Source organism: Sciurus vulgaris (genome assembly GCF_902686455.1).
Source record: "Sciurus vulgaris genome assembly, chromosome: 11".
In the NCBI taxonomy this organism is placed as follows: Eukaryota; Metazoa; Chordata; class Mammalia; order Rodentia; family Sciuridae; genus Sciurus; species Sciurus vulgaris.
Genome location: NC_136472.1, coordinates 16,042,713 through 16,060,701, shown reverse-complemented (window position 1 = coordinate 16,060,701; position 17,989 = coordinate 16,042,713). Strand labels below are relative to the sequence as shown.

Genomic DNA, 17,989 nt, shown 5'->3' with positions numbered 1-17,989 from the left:
TTAAAGGGATATGAAAAGGAAAAGAAGAACTCAAACTATCCCTATTTGCTGATGACATGATTATGTATTTAGAGGAACCAGAAAATTTCACCAGAAAACTTTTAGAACTCATAAGTGAATTCAGTAAAGTAGCAGGATGTAAGATCAATACTCATAAATCTAATGCATTTTTATACATAAGAGATGAATCTTCAGAAAGAGAAGTTAGGAAAACTACCCCATTCACAATAGCATCGAAAAAAATAAAATACTTGGGAATCAATCTCACAAAAGAGGTGAATGACCTCTACAGTGAGAACTACAGAACACTAAAGAAAGAAATTAAAGAAAACTTTAGAAGATGGAAAGATCTTCCATGTTCATGGATAGGCAGAACTAATATTGTCAAAATGGCCACACTACCAAAAGTGCTATACAGATTCAATGCAATTCCAATTAAAATCCCAATGACGTACCTTACAGAAATAGAGCAAGCAATCATGAAATTCATCTGGAAAAATAAGAAATCCTGAATAGCTAAAGCAATCCTTAGCAGGAAGAGTGAAGCAGGGGGTATCACAATACCAGATCTTCAACTATACTGCAAAGCAGTAGTAACTAAAATGGCATGGTATTGGCACCAAAATTGACAGGTAGATCAATGGTACAGAATAGAGGAAATGGACACAAACCCAAATAAGTACAATTTTCTCATACTAGACAAAGGGGCCAAAAATATGCAATGGGGAAAGGTAGCCTTTTCAACAAATGGTGCTGGGAAAACTGGAAATCCATATGCAACAGAATGAAACTAAACCTCTATCTCTCACCCTGCACAAAAATCAACTCACAATGGATCAAGGACCTTGAAATTAGACCAGAGACCCTGCATCTTATAGAAGAAAAAGTAGGTCCAAATCTTCACCTTGTTGTCTTAGGATCAGACTTCCTTAACAGGACTCCCATAGCTCAAGAAATAAAAGCACAAATCAACAACTGGGACAGATTCAAACTAAAAAGCTTTCTGTCAGCAAAGGAAACTACCAGCAATGGGAAGAGATAACCTACAAAATGGGAGAAAATCTTTGCCACTCATACTTCAGATAGAGCACTAATTTCCAGAATATATAAAGAATTCAAAAAACTCTACACCAAGAATACAAATAATCCAGTCAACAAATGGGCTAAGGAAATGAACAGACACTTCACAGAAGAAGATCTACAAGCAATCAACAAACATATGAAAAAATGTTCAACATCTCTAGTAATAAGAAAAATGCAAATCAAAACTACCCTAAGATTCCATCTCACCCCAATTAGAATGGCGATTATGTAGAATACAAGCAACAATAGGTGTTGGAAAGGATGTGGGGAAAAAGGTACACTCATACATTGCTGGTGGGGCTGCAAATTAGTGCAGGCACTCTGGAAAGCAGTGTGGAGATTCCTTAGAAAACTTGGAATGGACCCACCATTTGACCCAGGTATACCACTCCTTGGCCTATACCCAAAGGACTTAAAATCAGCATACTACAGAGATACAGCCACCTCAATGTTCATAGCTGCTCAATTCACAATAGCCAGATTGTGGAACCAACCTAGATGCCCCTCAATTGATGAATGGATAAAGAAACAGTGGTATATAATATTACTCAGCCATAAAGTATAATAAATTCATGGCATTTGCAGGGAAATAGATGAGTTGGAGAATATCATGCTAAGTGAGATAAGTCAATCTCAAAAAAACCAAATGATGAATGATCTCACTGATAAGCAGATGATGACACATATAGGGGGTGGGAAGGGGGCAGGAATGGAGGAAGGAGGGACTCTATAGAGGGATAATAGGGGTGGGAGGGGTGGGGGGAGAAAAAAATAACAGAATGAATCAAAAACCATTACCTTAGGTAAGTGTATGATTACACAAATGGTATGCCTCTACTTCATGTATAAACAGAGAAACAAGATGTATCCCATTTGTTTACAATAAAAATGAATTTTTAAAAAATGTACATAGGCTGGTTGCAGTGGCACACGGCTGTAATCCCAGCAGCTCAGCAGGCTGAGGCAGAAGGAATGGCAGTTCAAAACCAGTCTCAGGAACTTAGTGAGACCCTAAGCAACTTAGCAAGACCCTGTCTTTAAATAAAATATAAAAAAGGCTTGGGATGTGGCTCGGTGGTTAAGCACCCCTTGGTTCAATCCCTGGTACAAAAAACAAACAAAGAAACAAACAAACAGAAACCAAAACAGGTCCACAAAAGTTCTTGACTCCACGTTCCCTTAGATTCGATGGGTAAGCAAGACTGTTACTTCCTGGCAGCCTCAAGTTACTAAGTACTACAGGCAAAAGTATAAAGTCTGCTTAGTTTGACTTTGTAGCCTCAAGGTTTCTAAAAGTCCCATCTGAGATTCCTCCTCAAAATTTCAACAAAACGAATTAAAAAGAGCCGGCGTCGTTACTCTTGCTACACTCAGTGAAATAATCAAAGCATGTTTATTGATTCTGGATAGACAAGGAGGAGAAAGAAATTCAAGAAGGTGAGGTACTTGCGGACACTTGAGCACAGGTCTCCCATGGTTGGAATCTGCCAGGTGCTGCAGAAGGGGCCACGCTGTTGGGAATCCTCTCCGCAGACCGAGGCCAGACACTTGGGGCAGGAAGCATGCCACACCCGGTTGTTGACCAGGCAGGGCTGCCTTCTCTCCTGAGGCCGTTAGTGTGCTCCCGGTGGCGTGGGCACTGCCGGAGCCACTGCCAGCCCTTCTCACTGACAGGGCGAGTTGGGCAGCGTGTGGCTGCTCCGGGCAGGCAGAGATCCAGCCCAGAGGTTTCCAGTCCAGGGCACCCAAGGCCAACATGCAGCCGCAGAATCTCCTTGGAATGCCTCTGAAGCCGGGGAGCAATCTAGCCACTGAGTTCTTGCTGGGGGGTCACGGCAACCGTGGGTTGCTGGACTCAGTCCCGATGCCTCCAGCCTGGCCCCATGGGATGCGCCCATGAGTGGGGACACATCTGTCATGGGGCAGGATAAGCTGTGCCTCCCGCCCCTCTCCTCCACCACAGCCAGCCTGCTCTGCATGATCCTCTCAGCAGGTTTGTTCAGGCACTGCCTAGTACAGCCCCCTGCAAGGCCATTTCCCAGCCAGTCAAGGCAGCAGGGGCTTTCTGATATCTGCCGCAGTTTGGTCCCTACCTGGGTTGAGCCAGGATCGAAGTTTTTTCCACGCACATTTCAGGCAGAGCACTCATCTCCAAAGTTTATAAAGAACTTAAAACACTTTACACCCAAAATACAAAGAACCCAATCAATAAACGGGCCAAGGAAATGGGCAAATACTTCACAGAAGAAGATATACAGGTGATCAACAAATACATGAAAAAGGGCTCATCATCCCTAGTAATTAGAGAGATGCAGATTAAAAACCACCCTAAGAGTTCATCTAACTCCAATTAGAATGGCGATTATCAAGAACACAAGCAATAATAAGTGTTGGTGTGGATGTGGGGAAAAGGAACACTCACACATTGCTGGTGGAATTGTAAATTGGTGCAGCCACTCTGAAAAGCAGTGTGGAGATTCCTCAGAAAGCTTGGAATGGACCCACCATTTGACCCAGCTATCCCACTCCTCGTTTATACCCAAAGGGCTTAAAATCAGCATACTACAGTGATGAACTGTAGTGTGAACATCAATGTTCATAGCAGCTCAATTCACAATAGCTAGATTGTGGAATCAACCTAGATGCCCTTCAATTGACAAATGTAGAAAAAAACTGTGGTATATATACACAATGGAATATTACTCAGCCATAAAGAAGAATAAAATTATGGTATTTGCTGGTAAATGGATGAAGTTGGAAAATATCATACTAAGTGAAATAGGCCAAGCCCCAAAAAACCAAAGGCTGAATGTTTTCTCTGATAAGTGCATGACAATATATAATGAGTGGAGGTAATGGAGGGAAGAGAAGAATGAAGGAACTTTGGATGGTGTAGAGGAAAAAGGGGTGGGAGTGGGTGGGGATGGAAAAACAGTAGAATGAAACAGACAGTATTACCCTTTATATATGTATGATTACATGAATGGTGTGAATCTACATTGTGTACAACCATAGAAATGAAAAGTTGTGCCCCATTTGTGTACAATGAATCAAAATGTGTCTGTAAAAATAAAAAAAAATATATTTTAATTAAAAAAAAGAATCGAAGTTGTGAATTGCTTTGCACTTTTCTGTGCTACTTTTCCGATTCTCTGTGCTTTTTAGGTTTTCCATCACTTCCTCGTTGGTTCTCCGAGTTCTTCCTCTTTCTCCCTCTCTCACATTCCACAGATATAATTTCTTCTTTGTTACCCCAACTCTTCTCTCTTGCAACCACATGAAGGGTAGTTCTCTTCCACCATCTTCCATGTAATTGAGATTCTGATGGGGATTGCTTGTATATATTATATTTTATACATTCATAATGTAATATGTGAAATATATCACATTTTATATAGCATATATGCAAATATTATATATAACAAAAGATAAAATTAATTTAATAAATAAAATAATTGGAGTACTAGACTATACATTTAAAATTAATATTATCTTTTTTCTCTTTTTACTTTTAAACTTTTTATCAAATTTATTATTTACTTTTAAAATTTTTTACAGACTGCATTTTGATTCATTTTACATGAATGGGGTACATCATTTCATTTCTATGGTTGTGCATGATGTAAATTCACACCATTCATGTAATCATACATGTGAATAGGGTAATCATGTCTGTCTCATTCCACTGTCTTTCAAACCCACCTCCCTCTCATTTCCCTCTACATAATCTAAAGTTCCTCCATTCTTCTCTCACTCCCACCCCAATTATATATCATCATTCACTTATCAGGGAAAACATTTAGCTTTTGGTTTTGGGGGACTGGCTTATTTCACTTAGCATGATATTCTTCAATTCCATCCATTTCTCTGCAAATGCCATGATATTATTCTTCTTTATGGCTGAATAATATTCCATTGTTTATGTATACCACAGTTTCTTTATCTATTCATCTGTTGAAGGGCATCTAGGTTGGTTCCACAATCTAGTTATTGTGGATTGAGCTGCTATTAAAATTGATGTGACTGCGTTATTGTAGTATGCTGCTTTTAAGTTCTTTGGTATTAAGATTTCATCTTACTCCAATTAGAATGGCTATTTTTTTTTTCACATAAGGGATTTTATTAGGGAAACAGTGTCTCCCTGCAGGGTAAGAGAGAAAATGAGAAGAAAAGAGAAAGGAAAAGAAAGGGCATGCATTAGAGAGAGTAGAAAGCCAGGAGGATAGAGAAAAGTGTGTAGTACAGACAGAAAAATGGTAAAAAGATGGCGGGGAAGCTACAGTAAAACAGTTGAATTCTGCCGGGCTAACAGGGGACCAATATCGGAGAAGGATACTTGCAAGCTGACTGATGAACCAATAGCTAGCTAGGATGTTCACAGATTGACAAGTGGTTGGGAGGTGGGCAAAATGGCTGTACCTGATGGGCGAGGGAGCAGCTTTATACATCACCTTCCCCCATTTCTTTTTTTATAAGAAAATCTTTTGCTCTCCAGTTCTTTTTGAAGCCTTCTCTCTCCTTCCTGCCTAAGTGACTGGGGTTGGATTTTCAGGGGAGATGTAAAAAGTCCATTCTCCTTCCAGACTTCCAAAGGCAGATGGTTTTCATGGACTTCATTTCCTCGATTTGACTGATCCCCAATTTCTACACTAACTGCCTGTCCCCCATTCTGACTTCATTTACCCCTCTAATACTAGGAACTCCTTCACTGCTGTAAGGGGGTGATGACCGATCTGGCTTCTTCGAGCTGGAAAGGGGCAGCGTGTGGCAAGCAGTTGGAGTTCCCTTTTTAGAAATTGAGTCAATTGAGGGGTTCATGGTAGAAGTCCGGTTGGGAAGAGCAGGTTGTAAAGGCATCTGGGGATGGGTGCTTCTATGAGAGAAGAACAAAAAGACATGAGTACTGAAATGAGAATGATACAATATAAATGTTACAGAATCTGAAACATGCCAATGCATATCATAAAGATGACAGAAGTCAATAATTCCTCACCAGGGGGTGGAAGAACTGAGAAGCTGTTCCCATAACAAGGCCTAGCAAAGGCTGGAGAGGACAGGCCTTTATTTGGGAACTTTAACACTGTCTAGGTTATCAGGAATGTAAACACAACATTTAGTAGAAATACTAACAAACATAGATTAAGCCTACCTGTGTCTGTAGGCCTTAAACTGACTAAAAACTTCTGACTCTGGCAGTTTCTCTTGATAGTTATCAGGCACATTTGCCTAAGAATCTCTCTTTTGTAGCTTTTAGTCTTTATTCTAGTGGGCTAACACAAGTGTACATCTTAAGTTACATTTAACTATTATTTCTTTTAAATGCCCAAGAATGGCTATATTTTGGTTTTAACTCTTTTGCTAGGTGTTTAAGATCAAGCTGGTCAAAGTGACTTGTTCCTGTCTGTTAAAGAGTCAGCTGAGTTTCCACAGGGGTCACTCGTAGAGAACTTAAGAGCAGCTTCTTAGCTCCACCAGTGCCATTGGTTAGGCAGGGTCTCCTCCATGAGGTGGCTTTCCTTGAAAGCACCAGGGATGTTTCTCTTTTTCCATGACCCTCCTCTGCAGCAGATGCACTGAATGATTTTTCATCTTCTAGTGGCCTCATCAATCTCCTTGGTCAGGAGGTTGTTTGACCCAGAGTTGCAAAGCTCCTTGGAGAAGTCCTCTTGTTCCCTGGGTTCAGGCTGACTTCGAGGGCAAGACCCAAATATGGACTTTTCTTGACCTCTGTATTTAATCTCAATCTCTAAGTTTGATCTTAGCCATCAAGCAAGTCAGTCTCACCAGTCATAAAGTAAGAGTACTGGGCTTTACTCTTTCTTAAATGTCATTTTACATATACCCTATTGATGACAGGTCCATAATAGAACATTAAATGATAGTTTTACCATTGCAGACAAGTTTAATTTGGAGAACAGCAACTTGATAAATTTTCTGCTTTAAAGGCTTGTATACCTGGAAAATATGAACACATTTAATATACAAATAATAATGTTTTTAAGTATGTTACTTCATGGAATAACTTTATAAATTAATTAGATGTCTCTAACAAACACATTTGAGTATCCCCATACATGTCGACTTCAATTCATTCATCTTATTGTAGAAAAACCAAGATATCAGACAAGTGTACCAATAGTATTTGTTGTCTCTTTCCTGTTGAAGAAAAGTCCTAGAAAAATTGATGTTAGACATTTTATAAACATCAACATTTTATTAGTTTGACCACCTAGAGACTTGTGAGTTAATTTTAAGGACATTTTACTTCTATTAGTTTACCCAATTTAAATTGGACCTCTTTAAATCACATGAATTAAAAATATTTGGATCCATTTTAAAAATTTTAATTTTTATGTGTGCTTATATTTAACACAAAAGCAAAGGCCTTGTAATATTTATCTCCATTGCAATGTAACAGATGTTCAAAAATAACTCGAGTTACATAAAAACAGCTGATTAAGAATCATTAACCTAGGTATGTAGGATCAAAATTGTGAGCTCAAAAATATAGCATTTAAGAAAAACGAAAGTCCTAGAAGAAAAATGATAATGGTCATTAATTATAGCATGAGAAAATGAGAAGGAAAGAAAAGGTGAAAGGGAGAAAAGTATTCTGAGTTGTAGCCCAGGAGAAATTCAAAATGGACACTTTTTCCTTGGGCTTCAGACTGGTTTCCCGCAGCGCCTTCCCCATTTACATTTCAATGTAAGCCTTGACTGAGATCTGAATCTCAGTCAAGGGGGCTAAAATGAAAGGGGCTAAAATGTTTTAGCAGAAGCTTGATGCTTAGGTACTTTTAATTTAGGTTTGGAGGCGCTTGAGCTCAGGAAGAGCCAAGAAGTGAGAAAGAAAAGACTTGAAAATAAGGAATCCCTTTCCATCTGCCCGCTCTCTCACGGAAGCTGTGTGCATTACACAAACGGATTTTGATGGCTTTAAGTACTGGGGGTTGAGCGAAGAGTTCCCAGGGTGGAATCTGCCAGATTGGAGGACCCAGATTCCATGGTGGGGACTGATGCAGCCGAGTCTGTGGCCAAGGCATCCAGATGCCAGAGTGCTGGGCTGGAGATGAGGGGCAACGCATTGATTGTGTCGTCACACAAACATCAGTGTGGGGCCAGGCCAAAGCCGAGAAGAGTTGAGGACCTGATATCAGGGCTTTCGAGGGCTAGTGCGTGAGCGCGAGATGAGCCTCAACCCCAAGAGAATCTCCACCATAAAATCAGGAATCCACCCGGCAGATAAACCGGCGTACTCACCAACCTGAAGTCCGGTGATAAATGCAGAGCAGAGCGACCGGGCAGAATGGAAAGTGGAGCCATGTCCGGGGGGCACTGGGGCTTAGATGGGGTTCCGCTTGCTTAGTCAGCGGAAGGACTCATCCCAAGTCCACAGCACCAATGTAAGAAATCCCACAAAAAGCACGCCCGACATGGGAACTCACATAAGGGAATTTATTAAGCAAACAGTGTCTCCCTGCAGGGTAAGAGAGAAAATGAGAGGAAAAGGGAAAGGAAAAGAAAGGGCGCACGCTAGAGAGAGTGGGAAGCCAGGAGGATAGAGAAAAGTGAGTAGGACAGACAGAAGGAAGGGAAAAGATCTAGAATGGCTATTATTAAGAACACAAACAATAATAGGTGTTGGAGTGAATATGGGGAAAAAGGCACACTTGTACATTGTTGGTGGAGTTGCAAATTGGTGCAGCCACTCTGGAAAGCAGTGCGGAGAATCCTCAGGAAACTTGGAATGGACCCACCTTCTGACCCAGTTATCCCACTCCTTGGTTTATACTGAGATTTATTTTTAACCGAGACATAAAAACATAATATTAGACATGTCGATGGACTATCGTGTGATATTTCAATAAATGTTTTACATAATGTTTAAATTGGGTTAAACAGCTGGGTGCAGTGGCACCCGCCTATAATCCCAGCGGCTCAAGAGGCTGAGACCGAAGGACTGTGAGTTCAAAGTCAGCCTCAGCAAAAGTGAGGTGCGAAGCACTTAGTGAGACCCTGTCTATAAATAAAACACAAAATAGGACTGGTGATATGGTTCAGTGACGGAGTGTCTCTGAGTTTCATCCCCAGTAACCCTCCCCCCACAAAATAGATAAATGTTGTGCTAAACGTATCTATTTCACATATTTATGGTTTCCTTATGAAGAAAACATCCTAAGTCCATTTTTCTGGTTTATTGCATATATAACCGTTATCTATATTCACCCTACTGTGTGAGCAGCACGTAGAACATTTTACTCTTTTTTTAAAATTATTCTTTTTAGTTATATAAAACATTAGGCTACATTTGGGCATAATTGCAAAAGCTTAGAATGTAATTTGCTTTAATCCAGTGTAGGGTGCTTCCCCACTTCACACTTCTCTTTTACTTCTGCCTCCCTACCTCTATTCTACAGAGCTCTCTTATTGAAAACGTTTGGTAAATGAGTGTCCTGTGGACGTATCTGATGTTGGGTTTCCCCGTGCCACATCCCTGCATGCACGTATGGAAGTTCCCTCTTTCCCTGTGTGCTTTCCTGGCCCCTCTGCTGCCAGCCTAATGAACAAGTCTCCATACACACTATCCAAAGATAAAGCAATTCCATGTCCAAGATGCAGCTTTTCTATCAATTATAACAAAAAGATATTTACAATTTGGCTAATTCACTAGCTCTACTTTTTATGTTCCCCTGTCAGCTCAGGAAAACTTAGATGTTGTGAAATGAAGTAAAAACTTTGTGCACAATGAACACAACTACTTTATCAAAAATGCACATACAGATCTGTGGTTATAATCTACACCTGTCGTCCAGATATGGGGATACTAGCAAAGAGCCCTTCCCCTTACCCTTTCTCTTCTTCCTCTTCGCTATTCCAGTGACTAAATTCAGGACTACTCCTAGCTTCAAGAGGTGGATTAACAAAGGTCATTCCCAGAAGACAGTTCTTCCTAAAAACTAACAAAAGGATATATAGAGACTATTTTGCGACTTCTAACAAACTTTGGGCAATTAGGACTTATCCTTTAATACCAGCAATATTGACTAAAATGCACATATAACAATGGCTAGACAATATGAACCAGTCGAAGGGGCACAGAGTGCTTCTCTATGCACACTTTCTCCTTCCCCACCCACCACTCAGTAAGCATTAGCATCCTCTCCAAGAGGTCAGGTTCATTCCATTCCCCTAAATGGCATGTGGTTAGGTTTTGATTGTCCCTCTGTCAGGGCTGGCCCTCTGCTGACTGGTGTGGATTTTGTCAAAGGTGTCACTAGGTACACTGACGGGATTCTCAGGTCATGTTCTGTCAAGGTACCCATACAGCTATCGACTGTGAAATTTTAATTACAGCATTATCAGGTCAAGTGGGAAAACAGGCATTACAAGGAGGCTAGGGTCTCATTACAACAGGGAGTCTGTTTCAAAGGGCTTGGGAAAAGGTGTCTACCGCATGGAACCAGCAATTTTATAGTTTGGATATCTCTGGTTACGGTTTTAGGTGATTCTATAACACCCCCACCCTGGCCCCAATCAGTACTAAAAGTTGAATCCAGGAATTCACATGTGAGGTTAGCACTGCATCACCAACTATGTCCCTGGCTTTGGTTTCATGAACCCTCCCTGTGTGACCCACAGCTTCAGGCATGAGACTTGCAACTAGTCATCTGGTTTTAGTTCACAGGGTTTTCAGAAAGAGCAATTCCCATTCTTAGCTGCAGAATTGTACACAGATATTAGAAAAAAACTAGAAGAGTTCTCAATCCAGTGCAGTCCACAGGTGGGTCATACAAACTCAAAAACAATGAATGGATATGATATAATTTCTGAGACATGATTTTTTTTATAATCATTCCATGTGAGCAAAATAAGGCGGATCACTTTTTTTTTTTTTTTCTCTTATGTGGAAGTGAAGAGGAAAAACAGACAATTGGAAGGTACTTTTAGGGAAAAGAAAAAGGACTGGTGGGAGAAGGAGAGAGGGGAGAGTATGAGAGGGTAGTACGGATGAAATCCAAGCATGACACATGCTTTTATTGAAGTGTCACAGTTAAGCCATTAATTCATATAATCGTCATGCATGAAGAATTGTAATTTAGAAACGCAGATGTCATGGAAACATAAAAGACACAAGAGCAGAACAATCCTGAGGGGTGAAAAAAATAGGCAGACCAAGCTGGAGGCATCAGAATTCCCGACTTGAAAATTTTCTACAAAGTTATGATCACCAAAGTCACGTGGTACTGTCCTAACAATGGACATATAGACCAGTAGACGGAACAGGGAGCGAGAAAGGAAGCCCCATGCACCAGACAAAGGCCCAAAGACCACATGGCAGCAGAACATTCTCTTCAATGAATGGTGCTTCCAGTGACTTTTTTGAATGCGCTCTTGACCTCCTTGTTCCTGAGGCTGTAGACCAAGGGGTTCAGCATGGGGATGACCATAGTGTAAAAGACAGAGGCAATCTTGTCTGTGTCCATGGAGTGGCTGGAGCTGGGCTGTAAGTACATGAAGATAACTGTCCCATAGAAGATGGAGACAGCAGTGAGGTGGGAGGCACAGGTGGACAGAGCCTTCTGGTATCCTGCAGCTGAGCGCATCTTTAGGATGGTGATAAATATGAATAGGTAGGATACCAAGATAACTAGGAGGGCAAAAAAGATAATGAAGCTGGCCACATAAATAAGAACCAGCTCATTGACATGCTTATCAGAACAAGACAGAGACATGACAGCTGGAATATCACAGAAGAAGTGGTGGACCACGTTGGACTTACAGAAGGAGAGACTGAACGTTTCCCCAGTGTGGATGGAGGCATTCAGGAAACCCCCGACATAGCAGCCTGCAGCCAGACACGCACACACACTGGTTGTCATGGTGGTGGTGTAGTGCAGGGGCTTACACACTGCAGCATAGCGGTCATAAGCCATTGCAGCCAAGAATAAATTTTCCACACCAGCAAAGGCTCCAAACAAGAACGCTTGAGCAGCACAGGCATTGTAGGAAATTATGCAGTTTCCTAAAACGAGTCCAGCCATGACTGTGGGGGTGACAGCTGAAGAATAGCAGAAGTCTGCCAGAGACAGGTTACCAAGGAAAAAGTACATGGGCGTGTGGAGTCGGGAGTCCAGGAGGATCAATAGGATCATCCCCAGGTTACCGACCACATCGATGAGGTAGATGAGGGTGATCATGATAAAGAGGGCCACTTGTAGTTCTGGGGCACTGGTTAGTCCTAGGAGGATGAAGTCCACCACTTCTGTCCTGTTCTCCATCAATGCTTGGGAATCACGAGATGTGCTGTAGCAAAGAGGAATAACAATGGGGCTCTCAACATAGCAGAGACTCCAGTGAAACCCGAATGTCTATCTACCATGTGCATTATGTTATCCCTGTAGCCACACTATGTACTTCAAATTTCTCATAAATAAAACATGAGCCTCACAATACAGTTTAGTGTATTAATTATCTGTACAGCTCGGCATGTTGAATGAGGAGTCTACCAGGACCATGTTCATGATTTAAAATTTGATATCTGTGTGAGCTGAGATTTTGAAAATTTAGTAAACTATACATGACAATGCTGGAATTAATAAATCCATCAGTTCATGTTTTCACGTCTTCACAGATTTCTTCTGCGTAACTTATGTGCCAGGAACTTGTCTGGATTCTGGACATTCTATCTCTATCCCCTAATTTCTCAACAATTTTATAACGAAGGAGTGTTGTTACTTTCATTTGGATTTTGAGACACCAGAGGTTGAGTAATACATTCATGCTTGTAGAAATATTAATTGGAAAGTTAAGCTTTGGTCACAGACAGAATGATGATTACCATATTCATGGTCTAAACTAAAATCGCAATTTACAAATACTCATTGTCTGCAATGATCCAAGCTCAGTGTTTAGGATTTTGCAGCAAGCTCCTGAGATACATGCATGGTGGAGGTGGTGAGATAGCGGGGCCATGGAGGCTGTTCTGGTGGGGGAGGGCACAGCATCAGGTGCCAGCCATCTCTGTGCAGAGGTGTGCATCAAACCTACATCTGCAAGCTAAGAATCACTGCTATAACCTAATTTCCCTGTGCAAAATTTAGATGGTAATGTGTGGAGAATGGTTGAGCCCCCTGTCATCAGCTGATCCTGAAGTTTTGGCCAAGCCAAGTTTGGGAAACATTCCTTGCCACAGGCAAGGATGCTACCAGTCTTTCCTCTTAGCTCTGATGCTAACATTTACCAGATCTCCCAGGACAATGGGTGGCCTGGGACAGGAGGACAATGGCAGAATGTTTTTAGCACTTCAATAATAGTGTAGCAATGTTATCATTATTTATAAGTGACACAGTCTTAGGAAACCTAAGTGACTTCTAAAAATATATTATTAGTATTTGTCAAGATAGTGGAATACAAGATACTATTCATGCAACAACAACAACAACAACAACAAAATAATAGTGTAGCTGTTGCAAAATGTTTCTAACTCTGTAACTTGTATATGCACAAGGAAGTCTTGACTACTTACAAGCCTTGGACAATTTACAGTGTCCCTGTGATTTCACTTCCTCATTATGAGAAACTTGCTGGGCTAGCTCTGGGTTACTGCTACTATATCTGAGTGCAGTCTTCCCACCTGGCTCCAGCTTTTAGTGAAATTATCTCTGTGTATTCTTTGTCTCTTATGTTTTTTCTTCATCTCCCGTCACCCCTACTCGAGAAACCTTTGTGACTGCTACGCAGGCCATGGCAGTAGTGACCCTACCTCAAGGTGCTACTGTGAAAATTGAGATAACACAGTAAAAATGAGTAAATGCTGAGTGTCTAGCACAACCCGAAAAGTCCTATCTACACTATCACTGCTAGGATGGACTTAGGGCCTTTCTGTGGTTTGAGAAAAGTGGGTACCCACATAGGGGGCTTCAGACCTAGATGAGGTTAGTACTAAGTCTACTGAGATTTATGTGCTTTCTGTTCACACGCTGTTCATGATCTGCCCATGGGATTGATGGCTCTGGACATTCCACGTGAGCCCTTCCTCTGTTCAATTTCTTTTTAAAAATTATTATTTTTTTTGACTTGAGTTGAAAGATTGTGCCTTTTCTCATTCTCTATCGACCTATCATTGAATCTCAGATATTCAGGGTTGAAAGTTCACTGTTTGGAGGTTATCTTTAGCCTGCAGTCACTTTTTTGGGGAAAGCTCCAAGTTTAAAAATATTCTAGGATTCCCCCCCGCCACAGGAACAATTTAACAATATTAATTTTTTTCTTCTTTTATATATATATATATTTAATTTTTACTCACTGCATTTTGGTTCATTGTACACAAATGGGGTACATCTTTTCATCGTGTGGTTGTGCCTGATGTAGATTGATGCTATTCATATAATCATACATGTACATAGACATACGATGTCTGTCTCATCTATTTCAATTTGAGGAGTTTGGAGGCTCACCCATTCTCTGCTAACTACTGTTCCTATTATTCTTATCCTATTCCCTGGCAACATCACTTTGCAAGTCCAGCCCGCAAGGGCTTTATATTTGTCTACCTTAACGTATGTAACACTTTTAACACAGCATGTTCTACGACATTTGATGGGGACTTTGTGTCCCTGTATATCTACCTGTAGATTGAGGTCTATTGAGGAAGATTCAAAATCGAATACTTAAATCCAGTGTAATTTCAATCAAAAGCTTTAATTTTACTATATGACCATTGATATTTGTAGATGTGCCAGTAACAATAGGAATGAGATCATGGGATTATGGGCAAAATGTTAAAATGAAGTTCAGATCTTGATAATTCATCAGGTCCCTTTCTAGTTAAAGAAGGGTCATTGCACTCTCTGTCTGTGCTCTTTAATCTCTAGTAAAAAACCACCAGGGAGTGAATAACTAGAAATTACTAGATATTCATTTTTCTTTAAAAATATTTTGGGAAGCAGCAATACAAAATTTTATAAATATCGCTAAACTCTTTCCTGAAGAACTTTTAGTATTTGCATTCCAGCTTTACTTCAGTGTTTTAGACACACGCTCACAACCCCACTTCTGTGCTAATGTAATTCACAGAAGGTCCAGCTGCCCCACTATTTTGAAATGAATTACACTTTTCACCATAAGTACATATTGAATATAGAAGCTTACCTTGCTCTTCAAAAACAAATGATAGTCAATCCTGAACAGAGTGTTTGAAACCAGAAATTCTTCCATGAAAAAACATATTGTTTGAGCAGCTCTCTCGTGGGTAGTTGTCAAAGGATGCTGAGGTCTAGGAAAGACTCTAGTAAGCATTTGGGTCCTGAATCTACCATGCATTCTTACAGTGTCTGTGGAGGACACACCTCCTCCTTATTTGTAAAAGAAATATTATGATGTTATGTCTCATACATTATCTACAGTAGTATGTTTGCAAATAAAATTTCAAAACAACTTGGTAAGTGGTTATGAATCCAAAGTCAATCAATATGACTTTAATCTCGGGGTATTTTTCTTGACCACAGTTGTGCACTTGCAGCAAGCCTTTAGGTTGGAAGAAAACCTGTCTGCAATGACAGATAATAATATTCAGAGGAATTAATAATGACCACGGGGGCACTGCATGCCGTCTTCTCCCTCTAAAATAAACACCTGGAATTCTGTCAGACTTCGGAGAGGAATGCATGTACATCAGCAGGAAAGGATGCATACACAGAGCTCTCCTGGGATGCCCTCCCACGAGGGAGTCTACAGTGCTTCATCTCACTTTTTAAGGAAAGAAGCAATTAAACTACCTGTGGGACTAAGGTGGATATTTTATGTGTGCACACATGTAATTGTGTTATCTACCAATTCTCATTTCAATCTTCAATATATAATTGAAAGACAAATACACATACTTTTTAGTGTAGAGCTTCAAAATTCGCTTCAAACGTATATTCACGCAACCACTACCAAAATCACCCATAACAAACTTCTTAATCTTTTTGGTCAATTGTCTCTCTGACCTCCTGCCCCAGCAAACACCACCAACTTTTTCCATTTGTTTTTGCCTTTGCAAGAATGTCCTTGACTAGACTCCTGGGATATGCCATCTGTGGTTCATTCAATGAGTGCAGCATAACTGAGGTCCATTCATACTGACATACATATTAATTTTTACATTCCTCAGTTGAGGGACATTAATGCTGTTTTCATTTTTGGCGATTAGAAATAAAGTCGATCTAACTCTCACTTCCCTAAGTTTGTTTTTTGTTTGAACATGTTTCATTTCATCTGGGTGTTTATATATATATATATATATATAAAACACTGCTTCGCTCATTCTGCGAAGTCAGCATAACCTCATAACAAAGCTAGACAAAAACACTAATTAAATAAAAGTACAGACCAATACCCCTGTTTAATACAGTGAAGTGATGTTAAAAAACACTTGCAAGACAAATCCATCATTAATGAACATAACCATAAATCATGAATGAGCACTTCTTATTCCAAGAATGTGAAGGTGTTTCAATATGCAAAAATCAAGCCATGTCATAAACAAATTAATATAATTAAAGGAACAACAAGATCATTTCTATAATCCAGAGTAAGCAATTGCCAAAGTTTTACTTCTTTCATGAAAAGAATACTCAGAATGCTAGAACTGAAGTGAACATCCACTGACAGTAAAGAACACGTACAAACCACAGCTAAGACCATAATCCAAAGTGAAGGACTGAAGATTCCCCAAAACATCAGACACAAGTATTGCTGCTCTCATTACTTGAGTTCTAAATTGTTCCAGAAGTTCAAACCAGAACAACAAGCAAGAAAAATAAAAGATACCAAATTGGATAGACCAAATTGTCTACTCTCAGATGACATGATCTTATATATCAAAAATCTTAAAGTATGTATCAGAACAGTATTACCCAATAAACTTAGTCAGTAAAATCACAGGATTTAAGATTATCAAACAAATTTCAATGGCATTTCTACATACCGACAATAAATAATCTTAAGAAGAAATTTTAAAATAAATCCATTAATAGCAGTATTCAAGTCAATCAACATCCAGAAATGGATATAAACCAAAAAGTTACACACTTCCACCTTGAAAGTATAAAAAAATTGCTGAAATTCCCAAATCCCTAGAGTTTAAATTTTCATGGGTTTTAAAAGTTAGTATTTTTAAATGGCAATACTTTAATAGATTTAATGAAATTCCTACCAAGATCCTAATGGCTTGTTTCCTGAAATGTAAAAGCCAATACAAATGTCATATTGAATTTCAAAGGATGCTCAACAACCAAAATAATCTTACAGAAAAACAAAGTAGGAGCACATGCCTATTCCAAACTCAAATGTATTGCTTAACCACCACAGTCATTGCTATGTGCCACTGACTTAAGTGAACCCGTGGAATGGAATTAAGAGTCCAGGAAAACACCATCTGTCCAGGGTCAATTGCATTTTGGCAAGGGTGACAAGTTTACTTAGTGGGGAAAAGGCACTCATAAACAATAGCATTAGGACAAGTGGAAATACCAGAGCAAATCAAAATATATCACTGACTGAAACAGAGTGAGAACCACAGACCTGTTAGAAGAAAACATGGGTGAAATCCACGACTTTGGATTTATTAATGGTTTCTAGGATATGACACAAAATGATAAGAACCAACCTCAGTGGTATGTTACAATGACCTCTGCTCCAGGAGGTGCAGTGTTGCTGAGGGTTCAGGAAGGCCTGTCCCAGCAATGTCCTCGTTGCTGAAGCTCCACTGCATATTCCTATTTACTTTATCACAGCTTCAGCTTTTGTGGGGGCAGATTGTTTGCTTCTTTTGGGGGGCTGTTTGTTTTAAACAGAAAAGTTTAAGAGATCCCTGAATGTGTAGAAATCTGGATTTACTTGCTGGAGGTGAACACTTCACCAC

General features: G+C 40.0%; 1 protein-coding gene across 1 annotated transcript; it reads right to left on the bottom strand.

Annotated features, from left to right (window-relative positions):
- Positions 1-11,435: 11,435 nt before the first annotated feature.
- On the bottom strand, positions 11,436-12,371 carry LOC306638412 (olfactory receptor 5B3-like; the record flags this gene model as incomplete). Its single annotated transcript, XM_079101705.1, has 1 exon — positions 11,436-12,371. The coding sequence occupies exon 1, from the start codon at positions 12,360-12,362 to the stop codon at positions 11,436-11,438; it is 927 nt and encodes a 308-aa protein (XP_078957831.1). The 5' UTR covers positions 12,363-12,371.
- Positions 12,372-17,989: the final 5,618 nt, after the last annotated feature.